Source organism: Aythya ferina, assembly GCF_964211825.1.
Source record: "Aythya ferina genome assembly, chromosome: 3".
Taxonomy (NCBI): domain Eukaryota; kingdom Metazoa; phylum Chordata; class Aves; order Anseriformes; family Anatidae; genus Aythya; species Aythya ferina.
Window position 1 is genome coordinate 58027579 of NC_140298.1, and position 15940 is coordinate 58043518.

Below are 15940 nucleotides of genomic sequence, written 5' to 3' on the forward strand. Positions count from 1 at the left end.
GTGATTGCCACACAGAAGCAAATTATTACTAGTTTGTGCTTCATTGAATATGTCGTGCTCAGTTTGCTTACAAACCTGTTATGAAGCCAGACTACTTACACATCCAACTCTTGGAAATAATTTTGCCACGTGATTCAGTCAAAGAATGCCCATTCTTTGGAGTGAGGAGCAGTAACAAAGAAAGAACATTCTATCTTGCTGGCATGCTGCCTGTGAAGTCATTTAACTATGATGCTTATAGAAATTCAGTTTGCCTTCATTTCCGATCGCAAATAAAGAGAGAATCAACCACTGCAATAATTATATAAATCGAAGTATGTGCTTTTATTTTATACTTTCATGGCACGTTTAGATTTGTAAACATTAAGACACCAGTTCTATTTCTTCATATATTGAAAATAACCATCAAGTACATTTAGGAGTATTACCTGAGATTTAAAAAAAAAAAAAAAAAAAAAAAAGAACTGGCATTTTTTACCTTAATCGTGTACAGTACTGTTTTAGGAAGAATTACAAAAGGGAATGTTTTTCCAAAATAGGATCATTTCCTTTCAACTATAAAGACATAGAAAATACATCAAAAACACTATAGAATGATCAGCCTGATTCAGAGGATGTTGCAAGTCATTGTCTCAAACAATCCAATTAGCACACAACTGAAATGCAGATTGCATCAGTCCTGCAGTAGTACGATATCAACATTGTCATGAACACCTTGTAAAAGCAGTTCCCCTTGATAAGTGACAATCTTTCGTCGTTTTGCAGCCTTAAGAGTTCCCACTAGGGCTTCAAAGAGGTTGGCACATTTTTCATCAGCGAAGAGCACACCAAATTTCACGCTCACTTGTCCATCAGCATCTAAATCAAAGACACAACATGAAAGCACATGCAGATACTCTTTCAGTTAGGAGATGACTGGGGGAACAGAATTGATAGGCAGTCAGAGTGCTGAATGTAAGCCCCATAGTATTTCCCAGCTGCGAGTAACCTAACTTCACTTCCACGAGGTTTGACTTCATAATGGGAAACATACTATGAATGCTGATGATTAATGGTAGACAAAGGTCCGGCCTGTCAAGACTTTCCTTTCCCCCCCGCCCCAGAAATTTGTATCAAGGAACATATCTGCTATGTTTATGTTATGAAAGACTGATGTCTTTCTGGAGCCTATGAACAATGCAGGCTATCAAACTTCCTTGAAGCATAAGAAGGAAAATTGTCTTGAATACCTAAAATGTTTAAATACTTTTTTTTTCCCCTACCTATTAATATTTAAGGTTCCTTATGAAGAAGGTATAATGGGAAGTCATTTATCACACAAAGAAAGAATTTTAAAAGGTTAGCTAGGTTTTTCTTAAGCAGCAAACTCTTAAACAGTCATATCAAGTACAAGATTTATGTATCAGGTTTTGAAAAAGAAATGTAATTAAATGAAACTGCATCAGAATTTAAATATGTGAGCAGGTCCTACATCCACAAATTGCACAAATACTTGTAAAGAAAGTGGAGCTTTAACAATGAAAAGCAATCTTAAGATAAAAATCTATATTTTATATAAGTTTAAGCAAAGTTAGGGACTGTAACTCCTGGATTAGAGTTTCAGGCATACAGATCAATTCCCTCTAAATAACACTGTGATGAATATAACTGAAGAACACAACTTTCGAAAAACAGAAGTTACAAAGAAAGGAGGTGAAATATAAAGGTGCCATTTCTTTGAAGACTGCAGCAAGTATCTTTGTCTAAAAAAGGTAATTTTAGATTTGTCTAAAAATGTAGTGGGGGCAGGATTTCAGGTCTGCTTCTTCTCTGCTGCAAAGGCTTAAATGTTTAACTTCACAACAGGACTGCTTTAAGGGATAAGACACAGGGAGCACCGCACAATCTAGCAATACATATATATGGAATATATATTTTCAAGTTACCTGAACCTGCTTAACTAAATTTGCCAGGTTCACAACAGGTTGGTATAACATGATTACATTTGCGTGTTCAGAGGTATACAATACTTACTTCTGGTTCCCAGTCGCCGAATCTCCTCAACTAAGAGGGTAATTTCATGTTCCACGTTCATTGTGGTCTAGAACATAAAATAAATTTGTAGCAAAGTTATTAGTAGACCTGTAAATCCGTTGCACGTGTTCATCTTGGCCTGTTCTCTGTTCATCAGGAGTATCACAATATTTTGTAAATCCCAGTTAGCCCAGAGGCACATAATTAGAGGATCTTCTGACATTTTAGCCTTGAAAGGATAAAGAGCCTTCACATCCCCACGTCTGTGGAGAAATGGATAGAAGCTCCCACCTTGGTACCTTCTATACACAAACCCAAGGAACTCATCTCAAAAAAAGGGGAGGGGGGGGGCAGGGAAGAGAAGAAGGAGAAGGTGTTTTTATGTGTTCTTGCTTGGTTTGGCTTTTAAAGCGCTTAGGCCAATCATTATCACAAAAACAAAGCATCCTGCTAACATCACAGGTCTTCAGGGTCCTTGCAACTTTCTGTCAACACCCACAATAAAAAGGGAGCCTCTTCCTTTATGTTTTCCTCTGGGATATAGGATGAATGGTAGGTGAGTGGCCTTGGTTTGCATGTGCATTTAAACCCCACCACAGCTTTCCACTCATGAGACAGCCCAGACATCCAGCTGGTTACAGCAGGTCTGTGCATGCCATGCCTGAAAGGACAGCATCTGCCACACGTCTGCTACCGAGAGCAAAACCCAACCAGAAACAAGCCATGGAAGTGTCCTAAGGCAGCCAGCACTCATCTCCTTTCATATAGATCCCAAGAAGCAAAACTTATCTCATGCACCTCTGCTCTGAAAGTTCCCCCAGTGTGCATCAATGCCTTCCGTCACTTCAGCCACATGCAGCTTGGTAGATAGCAGCACTACAGTCACGGGAAGTACTATTTGGCTACAACACATCCCAGATTAACAACCACAGGCACCTAAAAAGCCGTTCTGTGATGCAGTATAAAAAGCAGCACCAACACGATGCGAAACTCCTTCAGCAAATGTGGGCATTGAAGGAAGGACACGAAACCATGCCCCACGGGGAAAGCAAAGCATCAAACGCAGCTTCTGCTGGTGCTGGCACACAGGCTGGAACAAAAGCTACAGAGAGCTACCCTGGAGCTCAGCGCTGTCCAAAAGAGTCTCAGAGTTGTGAGCAGAGCGACCACAGCAGTTGTTCAAGAAATAGCACTTCTGCACAGATCTGGTTAAGTAAACGGTGTTAAAAATTAGCATCCGGGTGCACCACAAACCTATCCTGACAGGAGGGCTCCCCTGCTTTCCCTTTTTATTGAGCTAAAGTAGGCAGCGGGGGCACAGTTCCACCTCCTGACCCTTCACCCATTGGTCTGAGACAAAGAGGTTGACAGAGGCTGAGCTTCAGATCCCAAACTCACTTTAAAAACAAATAAATAAATAATCTTTTTACATGCAAAATTAAGCAGGCTTACTACCAGCAGGGGTTTCAGACCCAGCCTCACCCCCTAACCCACCCTCAGCACAAACACCCAAGTGGATGTGAACAAACTAACGCCCAGCACCGCGACCAGCACCGCGCTGCCCCTGCCACCACCTCCTCCCCGAAGCCTGCCTTCAACCCTCCCGGCTACACAAATTCCGCAGCTTATCTGCGTGAGGTGAAGGCGAGGCGCCGCTACTCACCCGCCCGCCGCCGCTGTCTCCCCCCGGAAGGCGCAGGCCGCGGCGCCGGGGGCCGGCTGAGGGCGGTGGCTGCGGTGCCTCGCTCCGCCCGGCCGGAGGGGACGGGGCCGCTCCGCCTCGCCGCCCCCGGCCGAGCGCCTCAGCGCCCTCCTGCGAGGAGCCGGCGCTAGGGCGGTGTGGATCGGCCCCGCTGCCGCCTCGGCACGGCGGTGATCCCCGGCTTGGTGTCAGGGCACCCGCCTGTGGCAAAGGCGTGGATGGAGGTGTCTCGTAGAATCAGTTCCCAACACGTCTGTAACTCCTCCTGCTCCTGCTCCCAACGTAGAATAGTTTAAGTTGGAAAAAGATCAGCAAGTCCGACCGTCACCACAAAACCCACCACTAAACTATGTCCCTTAGTGCCACATCCACACATCTCTTAAATACCTCCACAGACAGGGACTCCACCACTTCCCTGGGCAGCCTGCTCCAATGTTGGACCACCCTCTCTATGAATAAATTCTTCCTAATGTCCAACCTAAACGTCCCCTGGTGTAACTTGAAGCCATGTCTTCATATCCTCTCACTTGTCACCTGTGAAAACTGACTGACAGCCTCCTCACTGCAACCTCCTTTCAGGTAGCTGTAGAGAGTGATGAGGTCTCCCCTCAACCTTCTCCAAGCTAAACAACCCTGGTTCCTTCAGTCACCCCTCACAAGCCTTGTTCTCTAGCCCCGTCACCAGCTTTGGTGCTCTTCTCTACATGCACTCAAGCACCTCAATGTCCTTCTTGTAGTGAGGAGCCCAAAACTGAACACAGTACTTGAGGTGGTGCCTCAGCAGAACTGAGAACAGGGGGACAATCACTTCCCTAGTCCTACTTGCCACACCATTTCTGATACAGGCCAAGGTACCATTGGCCTTCTTGCCCACCTGCACACACTGCTGGCTTATGTTCAAGCAGCTGTCAACCAGCACCCTCAGGTCATTTTCTGCTGGGCAACTTTCCAGCCACCCATCCACAAGCCCATACCACTGCACTGGGTTGTTATGACCCAAGTGCAGGACTCGGCATATAGCCTTGTTGAGCCGCATACACTTGGCCTTGGCCCATCAATCCAGTCTATTCCAGTCCCTCTGTGGAGCCCTTCTACTGCCAAGCAGATGACCTCTCCCACCCAATTTGGTATCGTCTGCAAATTACTGAGGGTGCACTCAACCCCTCATCAAGATCGTTGATAAAAATATTAGGCAAAACTGGCCCCAATACTGAGCCGTGGGGAATACCACTTGTGACTGGCCTCCAACTGGCTTTAACTCCATTTACAGCTCTTTGGGCCTGGTATGATGCATTGTGTCCCTTCAGTCACTTTCTGTTATTGCACCATACTCTCCATTGCACCCCAGGTGACACCATGCCAAACAATTCTCTTTTCCAAGAAAACCAATGAACAAGGTTAACATAATTTACCTTTCATTAAGTCATGTTGCGTTTTCATTTGATTGTTCATTCAGCTCTACATCCTTGAGCTCTACCCTGTAGACAGAATGTATTTTGATTTGCTACTGCTGTTGTCATTCTTTGCATCCTTTTCAGCTCCTAGAAATATGTAAATCTTCTCCCAGGGACACAGACATTAAAACTGAGAGCAGCACAAAATCCTCCAGAGCACCGAGACCACCACTACCAGCCTCCTGGCCAGCAGCCTGACTCACAGCAAATCTCTTCTGAAAATGCCCAGGCACTACCATCCCAGCTCTTCATCTTACTACCATCTCACCTCTTCAACAGGCACGGCTGCCCCCAGAGCAGAGCAGGTGTAAGAGGCTACTTCCAGTCCCCACAGTTCACATCATCATGCACCATCTTCTAAAGGCAAAACTGAGACCCTCTCTCAGGCTGTGAGCTGTGCAGCTAGGTCTGGTCCATCACTATGCTGTACAAGGATGAATGAAGATGCTAAAGGCATCTTAAACCACTACAGAAGCTCAGCTAGGGTTCATTTGGCAGAACCTGCAGCTAGATTAATTGATTTATACAGTGGAAATGATACCATGAAGATCCATTTTCATCACTCCAGGGATGTATAAGAGACCACACCCCTTCCTTTTTCATTTTTTTAAATGTCAGTGTTTTTATTAAAATATTAACCTTTCATAATAAAAATAGTAATTTATACGTACCAGAATTTCTGATTATTAAAAAAGTGCTGCTTTCTGCACAAGGAGCTATAATATTCATCAGGTGATAGCTGCAGAATATATAATCACAAACAGATTAGCCATATTTAACACCTGTAAGTGGTGCTCTTTCCAAAAAAAAAACAAACCCTGATAGTTGGGGAAAAAAAAAAAAAAAAAAGTTAAAGGCTACATTCCCAGGTCTATAATGAAATTAATTAGATTCAAGCCTGTCTGAAAAAAAAGGAGAGAATCCTCTGAAAAGTGTAGCATCTAAAGAGCACTGTAACTATGCATATCCTGGCATATGTACTTAGCATATGCACACACTCCTTTTCTTATGATCGTCATTTTGTTGGCCAACACAATATTAAATACTATAGTAAAATGGACAGAACTTTAAGGAAAATATAAGATAAATCTATTAAAATAGAATTTAATTAGCACTTCAGCAAGTATGGGAAATGCTCCAGTTATGTAGTAGTATAGAATAAGTGTTAATTTTATGTTTTTACTTTTAACAACATGTTTTCAGTTGTATCACATAAGTACTCTAGATTCCTTAGTCATCAGAACAGCATTACATTTGCACAAATAATGTAGGACTTTGTTCTGAGGAAGGTAATTATTAGTATGGATGACTTATGTTTGATTGAGCAATAGTTTGGGACATTTCTTGCCAAAGTTGTTATTATTTTTATGAAATCTGTGTTAGAAAATCTTCTCTAATTCTGTTTTGTCACAGACCTTGATTTATAAGAAGTATACGAACTGCACATCTGAAAAAGACCAAAAAAAAAAAAAAAAAAAAAAAAAGTATTTTCTTACCTTAGTTTCTTCTAACCCCAACCTTTTTTTTTTTTTTTTTTCTTTTTCTTTTTTTAAAAATCTGAATTCTGTCTTTTGTAAAGAAACAACGTCATGTATCCAAGTATTGGCCCCAAGGAAGATAACAGGAGACTATCAAAGCATAGTCTGCTTTCACTACTATTTTTTTTTTGGGGGGGGCCCTTTGTGATGTTAGAAAAATTCTAGGTAAATCAAAAATCAAAACTAACTGTTATCATGACAATGAAGGCAACAGTGATCTGTCAAAGTATGAAAATGAGCTGGGCAGCATAAGGACTAAAGGGCTGAGTATGTCCTTATAGGAGCAGCAGCAGAGAGCAGGAAATGTGAAAATTGTGAAGATGGTGAATTTCTGTTTTTCCGTTCCCATGAAATGATACTTAAAACAAACAAACAAAAAAACAAATATATGTAAAATAGTCCTTCACAAGCACACAGGGCAGGCATGGAGATAGTGCTCATACATATTTCATATCACTGGTTAAGGTCATCATCATATTCATGATTCAAATTCTTCTTCCTATACTTACCATGAGTGGCCCCCAAAAGTCATGAGATTCCACCTTAACACAGACTACTCTAATTTGACCTTTATTAGCATCTCATTGCACTGTTTCTGTCCTCCCAGATTTACAATTCTACATCAAGGCAGCCCAAACCAGGAATTATGCAACACAAGATTTAAAGCACAGCTTGAGAAAACCAAAGCAGACACACTGATCTGATCAAGCAATCAGTTTAACCCAGTGTTTTGCCTCCAGCAGCGACCAAGTGCAGGCATTTGGCAAAAGAATATAGTAAATGAAAACTATCGGTTGATCCCCTGGTTTCCCTCCAGGCTGCTGGCACTTACTGGATTAGGTTAGGGATTTCCTGAGCTAAAGGTTATAACCTAATCATCTCGTTTCAAAGCCAGAGGTGGATATTTGTCTGTGAATTTGTCTAATTCCTTAAACTTAAACTTTCATTTCATGTCATCCTGTGACAGTCATTGCTTAATTAATTTATGGAACTATGTGAAAAAGCAGTTCTAGCATATTTTTACGTTCCTTCCTGAGAACTCAGTAAGTGGTTCCAATTTCCTATGTTGTAAGCAAGGAATTATTTCATCTCCACCTTTTTCCATCAGGTTCATGACTATAGCTCACCCACTGCACATCTTATTTTCAAGCTGAAGAATCTTAGTTTTAATTTCTTGAAAGCTGAATGCCTTCCCATGTTGGTGATCCTTGTTGTTGTTCTTTATAATTCTACACATCATTCCTTGTTCTTACTTGAGATTGAATTACTAGAATTGTTAGCATTATTCAGTGTGTGGGTAAAGCATACGCAATGGCATAATGATGCTTTCTATTTTGTCCTCAGTCCTAACAATTTCCAACATCTTACTTGCCTTTCTGAAAACTGCTAAGCACTGTGCATGGTGATTTCACAAACTATTTGCAAAGTGGTAGTAATTAATTGTTCTGTTACAGATAATTAGGATTGTTCCCTTCACCCCCGCATATTACTTTGTGTTTTTCAATAAAACAACCATTGGCTGTTTTACTGTGTGATCTGAAATAGGATCGCACACGCATTGTCATGTTTTTAACTGTCATCAATAACAACTTTGAACAACACAGATTCAAGCAGAGATCCTGCTAAAAGTACTTTCTCCCGCAGGAAAGTTGGCCACCAGCTCTATGTTTGTCTCCTCCTACCTTTGAGGTAGTTACTGATCCTGAATGCAGCCTGTCTTCTTATCCCATGAGAAATTAGTTTTGCAAAAGTGTTTAGTGTTTGCAGTAAACATGTTGTAAACGTGCTGTTTAACAGGTTTCTCCCGAGACAGGCAGCACAGGCTCAGCTTGAAAAAGGCGTGTAAAAGAGTTACAAGGTCATTTGCTAGGTAATGGCCATATTGTCAGATTTCCAGCATATTTTAAATAAATAACTACCTTTATGATAGATAAACTATGCAATTCTTGCTTTGTACAATACTGTTCTCTTGAGTTTTTGTTGCATTATATAATGTGCTTGTGAATAGGCAGACACATGCACCACAAGCACACATGGAGGTCTCTGCTGAGAGAGAAACATGTTCTCTAGAAGACGTTCTAAGATCTGACCCTGTGATTAGCAGATTTTACCACTAGAAGAGATCATCTTATCTGCCCTCTTACATAACCCAGGTCTCACTTTGTTCTTTCAATGGGGTTTTGTTTGACTTGTTGATTCAGTAGACACGTGAATTCCTGTCGCACATACCTGCACAATCCCTTTGCTGTCACACCAGCAACTCACACCAGTGCAAGATGCCAGAAATTCTTTTTACTGTCTCCAAATCTGGACAAAATTACAGTGCTGTGATTCCACCAGGAGTGTGCGTCTTAGCCCAGTCCCGTCACGTATCTCTGCAGCTGGCCTGCCATGAGTCACTTCTCAACATGGGTGTGCCATGCTCTGCAACCCAGTGTAGGGTTGTGACTCAACCTAAAGTAGTAAAGCTACTTCAGCCCCGGCTAAAATAGGTCTTTAAAAATATGTCTTTGCATGACTTAAAGATTTCAAGTGGCAGAGGACTGACTACATTCCTAATTCCCATGGACTTTGTAACACCACAGAAAAAAATAAAATATCTTTTCCTTGAACAAGACAGGGTCACTGGCTGCATTAAGAAACATAAAATCACAGCAGCTCAGTGCTGGCATAGAAATCTGAGGTGAGTAAACAATAATCAGAGAGTATGGTTGTTTTTAGAGACAGTCAGAACAACTATATTGTTTGAGACAAGCCATTCAACCAGGAAAATAGCGCTGTATTCTCTTATCAACTCTGTACCCAAAGCATCTCCATCATTCTTGGTCCAGTCATTAGTCTTACTTGGCCATTCTCTCTGTCTTAAGTCAGCAGTTGTTTCAAGGGAGAAAATATTTTTTCCAAAACAAATAACTTAGTTTTGTAAAACCTTACATAAATTTTCCTGTAAAGCCATGTTTTAAAAGATTAATTGTATGGATTCTTGTCTTTGCTTTTCCTGTGAGGACAAAAACCAAAGCAAAACAAAACAAAAATGTTCTCTTTTTTTCTTTTGATGAGCTGAAAAAGTAACCTAGCAAAACATAAGCATTTCTTTCAGTGTAAAAGTAAATGTGACGGGCCAGCCTCAGAACAAGACAGACTATAAATACAGACACAGTTACTGCTGACAGTCTTGGCACCTGAATGAGCACTTCCATGGAATTAAATGGAGTGATTCACTTACACTGTTATTCACCTGTGTCTGCCTGTGATGTGATGGAGGCCTTACTTCAGAAATGGCCTCAGGGCATCATCCCCTCCTTGTTATCCACTAGATGCATCAAACAATGCAATGCCTCTTCTCCCTAGATTAAGCATGCTAATCTTTACTACAGCTGAGCAGAAAAGGGGAGGAGTACTTAAAATTCTTGATGTAAATGACTGAAATGACTTGCCCTACAGCTAACCCGAGAGTAAACCTCTGCGTAATGACAGAAATATGCTACATCAGTACAGCCTAAAAGACTGCACTCATAACGTTGACTGTCAAAAGAAGTATGGGATGACCTTAATCATATGTCTGATAGTAGTTACTTGAGAACCTTAGGACCAAACTCAAAACCTGTCTAAACACACACAAGGTCAGAATTAGTGCAGGATTCATGTTAAGCTTGGGTAATGCTTTTCCATATAGGAGGCTGTGAAGCAAAGAGGATGTGCAGTGATGTGTTTTTTGGAGAGTATCAAAAAGTGTTTGGGGACAGTTTACACAGAGAAAAAATAAATAAAAAGCTGATTGTATTTCATGTTTTATGGTGTTCTTTGCTATAACAATGAATATTTGTGAAAGAGAGAAACATGAAGACTAATTACTTTCTCAGATTCCTTTCATCAAAGTATCTCTTGTAGCAAGGAAACAGCACTACATCTCTTAATTTCCACATAGAATGGTAGCAGATGAGTCATCTAGTCCCTCTGTACTCCTGTTTAGTATGCATCACATAAAAACAAAAAGCAACAACAAAAGCCCCCTCTCCTTCCCTCTACACATATACATACACATACTGACATTTTGGGGACTTTTTCAGAAAACCAACAAAACTGTCTTTACATAAGGTTGTCAACTAATGGTAGCAGAGATGACAGCTACATTAATATAGAATTACTATTCACACCCCTTTCAAATACAGCTTTAGGTATAATATCTCTATTTATTAGTTTCATATAAATTTCCTTCCTAAAGCTCAAGTGTTTATAATGACTCATGACAGAAGGACATCAAATCTTCTCCTGAAGGAAATCTTACTGCAATAGTGCTGTGAATTGACATTTGTCAGAAAACATTAATTTAACATATGAAATGTTGTCAATGCAAAGCTTGCTACATTAATTTTTTTTTTCAGTGGAATGTCAAGACCTCCTACTGGCCATGGAAGCATGTCAGTGGACTAATGACAGTTAATAATCATTTAATGCAATGATCCTGTTTTATACGCGTTATTTTTACGAATAAAACCTGTAACTTTGCTACTCCACATTCAAGTTTCTCACCTCAAAAACTTGATTAAGGTGCAAGATACTGGATCATTTGACTCCAATAATCTTTGCAATTAGACTGTATTTACCCTATATTTTGAACTCAAGTACACTTGACTTAAAGTCAAAGTCAAGGAGCACTTTATTGGTTCCTGCTTATGGAGAAGTGTGTTCTTAAAATGCAGTTTTCTGGTTTTAAGATTCAATACCAGCTCTGAAATTCGAATTAGGTTCAAATTCTTAACTGTTCAAACTTTATTAATTTCATTGTCACTGCAGCTGCAAGCCTTTTCATCCTCCATCATCTGATGCTGTTTGAAACTACAACACAAAGCTCTAGTCAGACTCCAAATGCTGACGGTCTCACCTATGGAGTTGATGTTCTAGGAGGAATTTCTGTCAAGGTGCAGGACGTCAAACTGTCTCTGATTTCAAATGGTAGACAACTATCTACTAGGGAAGTACTATGACAACACCAAATTAATTTACACTGTTGAACATACCATAGAGGTTGATTACAAACTGATGCGTCAGTTTTCTCCTGCACCTACAATTTATAATCTTGCATGAATTTTCCATCTGCTGCATTATTTGTAATTGTGAATCCAAAACTTCTGGGATAAATCTTACCATTTTTTTTTCTCTAGAGGAGTGTTTTTTGTTGTTTTTTTTTTTTTTTTGTTGTTGTTGTTGTTTTGTTTTTTTTTCAAGCATCTCCAATGCATTGGAGAAGATTAGATTTAAAAACATAGTTAAGAAAATTAAGTGTAACTACCTTCTTGTTTGGCTCATAGATACCCTACATAATTGTTACATGTATATAAGTGCTTCTCAATAAATGCTTCTCAGGGTGTTGTGATGTAATATTTTGAAGCAAATATCTGTTCTTTGTCACACAAATGTACAATGGACACAAATGAATAGGACAAATGCATTTCACTTTCCCTATTTTTAGTCAAGAAAAACAGACAAGCTGTGTTGCACACAGAAAAGCATTTTCTCTGTATTTCTCTTGTATTCCCCAGCATATTACTCCATTTAAAAAGTTCGTCTCCATTTTGAATTTAAGGGAGCCTTATGAAATAAAACAAGGTGTCATGAAAGTGTACTTCTGATGGCCTCCAATTTTGGCAGAAACAGTATGGGGTTGGAGGGCTGTTGATGATTCTGGAAACTACATACGTGAGTATCTGTGCACCAAAAAAAAGGCACATAAATAACTGTAATTAAGGTTATATCATGAAACAGAAATGGGAAGGTGCTTTTGTTTTTTCTTTAGACAATGAGATGCATCATGGACTAAGCAGAGTAAGTCAGCGCAGGATGAGGAACTTGCCAGCTACATATACAAGGTATGCATGTCCACCAGAGAGAAAAGGTACGTGTAGGCACATGTACAGCATTTGGGAAGAGGTACAAAGGAAATACCAGCTGTCTTCTTTAGGAGTATATTCAGGAGAGGTGAGCACTTAAAAAAGAAGTAAAAAACAGAACAGGGTCTTATTTTCAGTTATTTTGCACAGTTACATAGCTGGAGCTTTAAGAAGACAGTTCACAGACATCCTACAGGTGGAGGAAAAATGGAGAAAGAATGTCTAAAACAGAGTAAACTGATAGTTATGCCAATCAGTGGATCAATTCTATGTAGAAATAGGGAGGTTTGTAAAGCCAAAGAGTACAACATTCCCTCTTTCACTTCCATACTGATTATTTTATTTGCCAATGGAAGCAAAGGAGAAAAGACAGTGAATGGAAAAGAAGTTAGCGAGATCCTCACCTCTTGTTTTTCCTTAAAAGGGTGGGTTGTGACCCTGCATGCTCTAATCTTTTAGAAGATTTCCATGGATCTCAGCTGGCATTTCTTCAGTGCACCTTTCAGAAGAAATTGCACTGGGATGTACATCAGCCATTGAGAACTTTTTATCTGTAGATGCTAGCAAAGTGGGGTAATATGAACTGCACAGAGAACACAGTGCATACAACTAACATCCTCCCTGAAAAGTCAAACAGTGTTTAAGAAATCATTGGGTAAAGTGCAGTGTCTAAGAATTGGGGTAGGAATAGAAACATCCCTAGTATTAGATCAGGTTTTCAGATTGTATTACTTGTGCATAGACCTACATTAGTAGCCATAGCATAAAGTAAAATGTCTGCTTTGTTAGTTACCTGACTCTGTGAGTATATGGTTATGTCATATAGTAAAGAAGAAAGATGAGGGTCTCACCTATTGAAGAGCACTACTGTGGAGAGAGTTTCAGTAAACAGCTTGGAGCTGTTTTCTTACTTTTTGATAGATAAAGGCACAAGGATGAAAAAACAGTTCTTTGTTCAGAGTTGTAGGTTAAGAGACATATAACTCATAATGCAATAACTGAAGTACCAAGGCTGCATTGTTGACTCCATTCTCTTGTTTACCCAAAGATTCCTAAAGCAAATGCACAAATTATCCTCAGCATTAACAGCTTCTCAAAATAGCGAATAGTCATCAATAAAGACTTGGTATGCCTGTTAATTAGTTACTATAACAGAGAGTGTTTCCATCACAGAGGAAGGCGAACAGAAGGTGGTAAGCCTAGTACCTCACCAGAAGTAGACTCTTTTTCATTCACTCACTTTCTGAGGAATGCACATCCTTTATTTCATTACTGGGAAATACAGTTTGTACACGTTCCCAAGCTAAAAACTAACCGCAAAAGCTATTTTTCTCACAGGTCAGATGTGAGGAAACAGAACCATTTCACTTCCTTCAACATCCCTATATAAAGAGAAGAGGAAAGTGGGACCAGACCTATTGTTCTTACAGCTTCCTGTCTCCTTTTTGATTCTGCCTCATTTGAAAAAGCAGGGCGCTGCTGCTTAGAGTGCATCATCTCCACTTAGGGTATTCGGATATTTAATAATATATAAATGGCTCTTGTACAACACAGACAATATCAGTAGAGTCTTCGTTTGATAAAAAGGCTGTTTGTCAAAGGTAGCTGCTGCCTCTGTTTTGCTTTCATATAAAATATTGTAGCTTTTCAATCACAACTCATTCAAAATGAGTTTTATCTCTTCCAAGAGAGTAAGATGAAAATGTACAAATATATAATCTGCCCCTCAAGAAACTTTGCTTTTTTTTTTTTTTTCCCCAGTATTTTTTTCTGATTCTTCAGTTGTTTGAGTGGCTGGAGTACAATGATCAAATATAAAGAGGGGAAAGGTCTGAGTTATGAAGTACATTTGGCCCACTGTTGGCTGCCCTCAGCCTGGGCTGTTTGGCCAGGGTCACACCAATTCTCATTGGAATGAGCTGGGAAATGGTAGAAGAGCTTTCTGCTCTTGCCCAGCTAGGAGCTGTAGCTGGAGATCTGTGGAAGCAAGCATGAGCTCACAGCTCCCCACAGGCCCTGCATGCTGTCCAGTGCTAGTTCTTCTGTCTGTACAAGATCCTCCTCAAAATAACTACAGTGATCATGCCCTCAGCTTCTACTCTTTTGATATCTGAGGCATTTTTAAGAGGTCTATAAAAACAAGCAGTATCCAGACATTTTCCAGAGCAGGCTATGGCTAGGAAGAGCTAGTATATCTCCCTGTGTGTTGGGAGCTGATATGCTGATACGTTCTAGATTACCATCTCAGCCAGACAACAGCAGTGGTTGGATTCCTATAAAGAATCAGCCTCGCCTTGTAGCACCGCAGTTGTCTGATCTGCTGTGGAGCACAGAAGAGACACCAGCCTTTCAATCAGAGAGGCGACAACACGTTCTAATCCCTTCCAAATGAGAATTGTTTCCTCTGTAAAAGAGCCAAACCACCCTTAGCATGAAAGAAAAGGCACATTGGAAGAGGAATGATGCAAAGAGCTGCTTTTCTTCACCTCTTAATTCACCTTCCAGAAGAGGGAGATGCATTCATGTGCTCAGGGCAGACTCCCTCCTCTGTCACAGACAAATCCTGTCAATGGACCTTGGTGGGAAGCACAAATGTGGACATGCACAACTTGGTAGTTATATGAAATAAATGTGAGGATAGCAAAAGATGCAATTTTTCTTTCTTTCTTTATACATCTATATCCATTCCTTCCTGTCGGTTCCTAATATGCTCCTTCCATGATTAATTGCAAGAACTGTACGATTTGGACCTTTTCCTAGGAGGCACAGGCAGAAACGAAGTACTTGGCAATAATTCCTCTTCGATTCAGACAGCCTTAGCACTGTGTAGATTTAGCACCCATTCTACCAAATATAGTCCTCCGAAAATGACTGGAACAGAACATGATGTTTCAAAAATAAAGAAATGCAATTTCTTTAAAAACATTCAAATGTGTGGTAATCAAGTGTATATCCACTCTGATCAAATAATAGGTTCAGTTCAAAGAACATTTCTTGATTTCACATTACATACAGGATTGTCATTAGCATTTGCTAACTGAGTCAGGTTTAGCAGGAAGTTATGATGGTAAGAGCATTGCTTTAGGAATTATTTATAAAGGAAAACTTCATCCTTCTTCCCTGACGTCTTGAGAAATTCAATGCAAAGGGAAGTTTCAGTTCTGTGTATGTTCTATATACTTTGCTGTGCAAAGAAATGAGTCTGTAAAATATATGAAAGAGAGAGACCTTCAATTATTAGGCTCTTTCTTACAGTCACCACAGATGAAGCACACAGAATACTTAATATTCCTCCTATATGCAACCCAAAGATCAGGCAAAAATCATTAATATCTGTGTTGT

At 40.1% G+C, this 15940-nt stretch overlaps 1 protein-coding gene across 2 annotated transcripts; it reads right to left on the reverse strand.

Moving 5' to 3' along the window:
- Positions 1-300: 300 nt before the first annotated feature.
- Positions 301-3765, reverse strand: ABRACL (ABRA C-terminal like). Of its 2 annotated transcripts, none has more exons than XM_084513177.1 (3): positions 3677-3765; positions 2014-2080; positions 301-858 (listed from the first exon to the last, which is right to left on the reverse strand). In XM_084513177.1, the coding sequence occupies exons 2-3, from the start codon at positions 2072-2074 to the stop codon at positions 674-676; spliced, it is 246 nt and encodes an 81-aa protein (XP_084369303.1). In that variant the 5' UTR covers positions 2075-2080; positions 3677-3765; the 3' UTR covers positions 301-673. The 2 variants fall into 2 exon arrangements, with proteins under 2 accessions (XP_084369303.1, XP_084369302.1); XM_084513176.1 differs by lacking the exon at positions 3677-3765 and adding an exon at positions 2812-3228.
- Positions 3766-15940: the final 12175 nt, after the last annotated feature.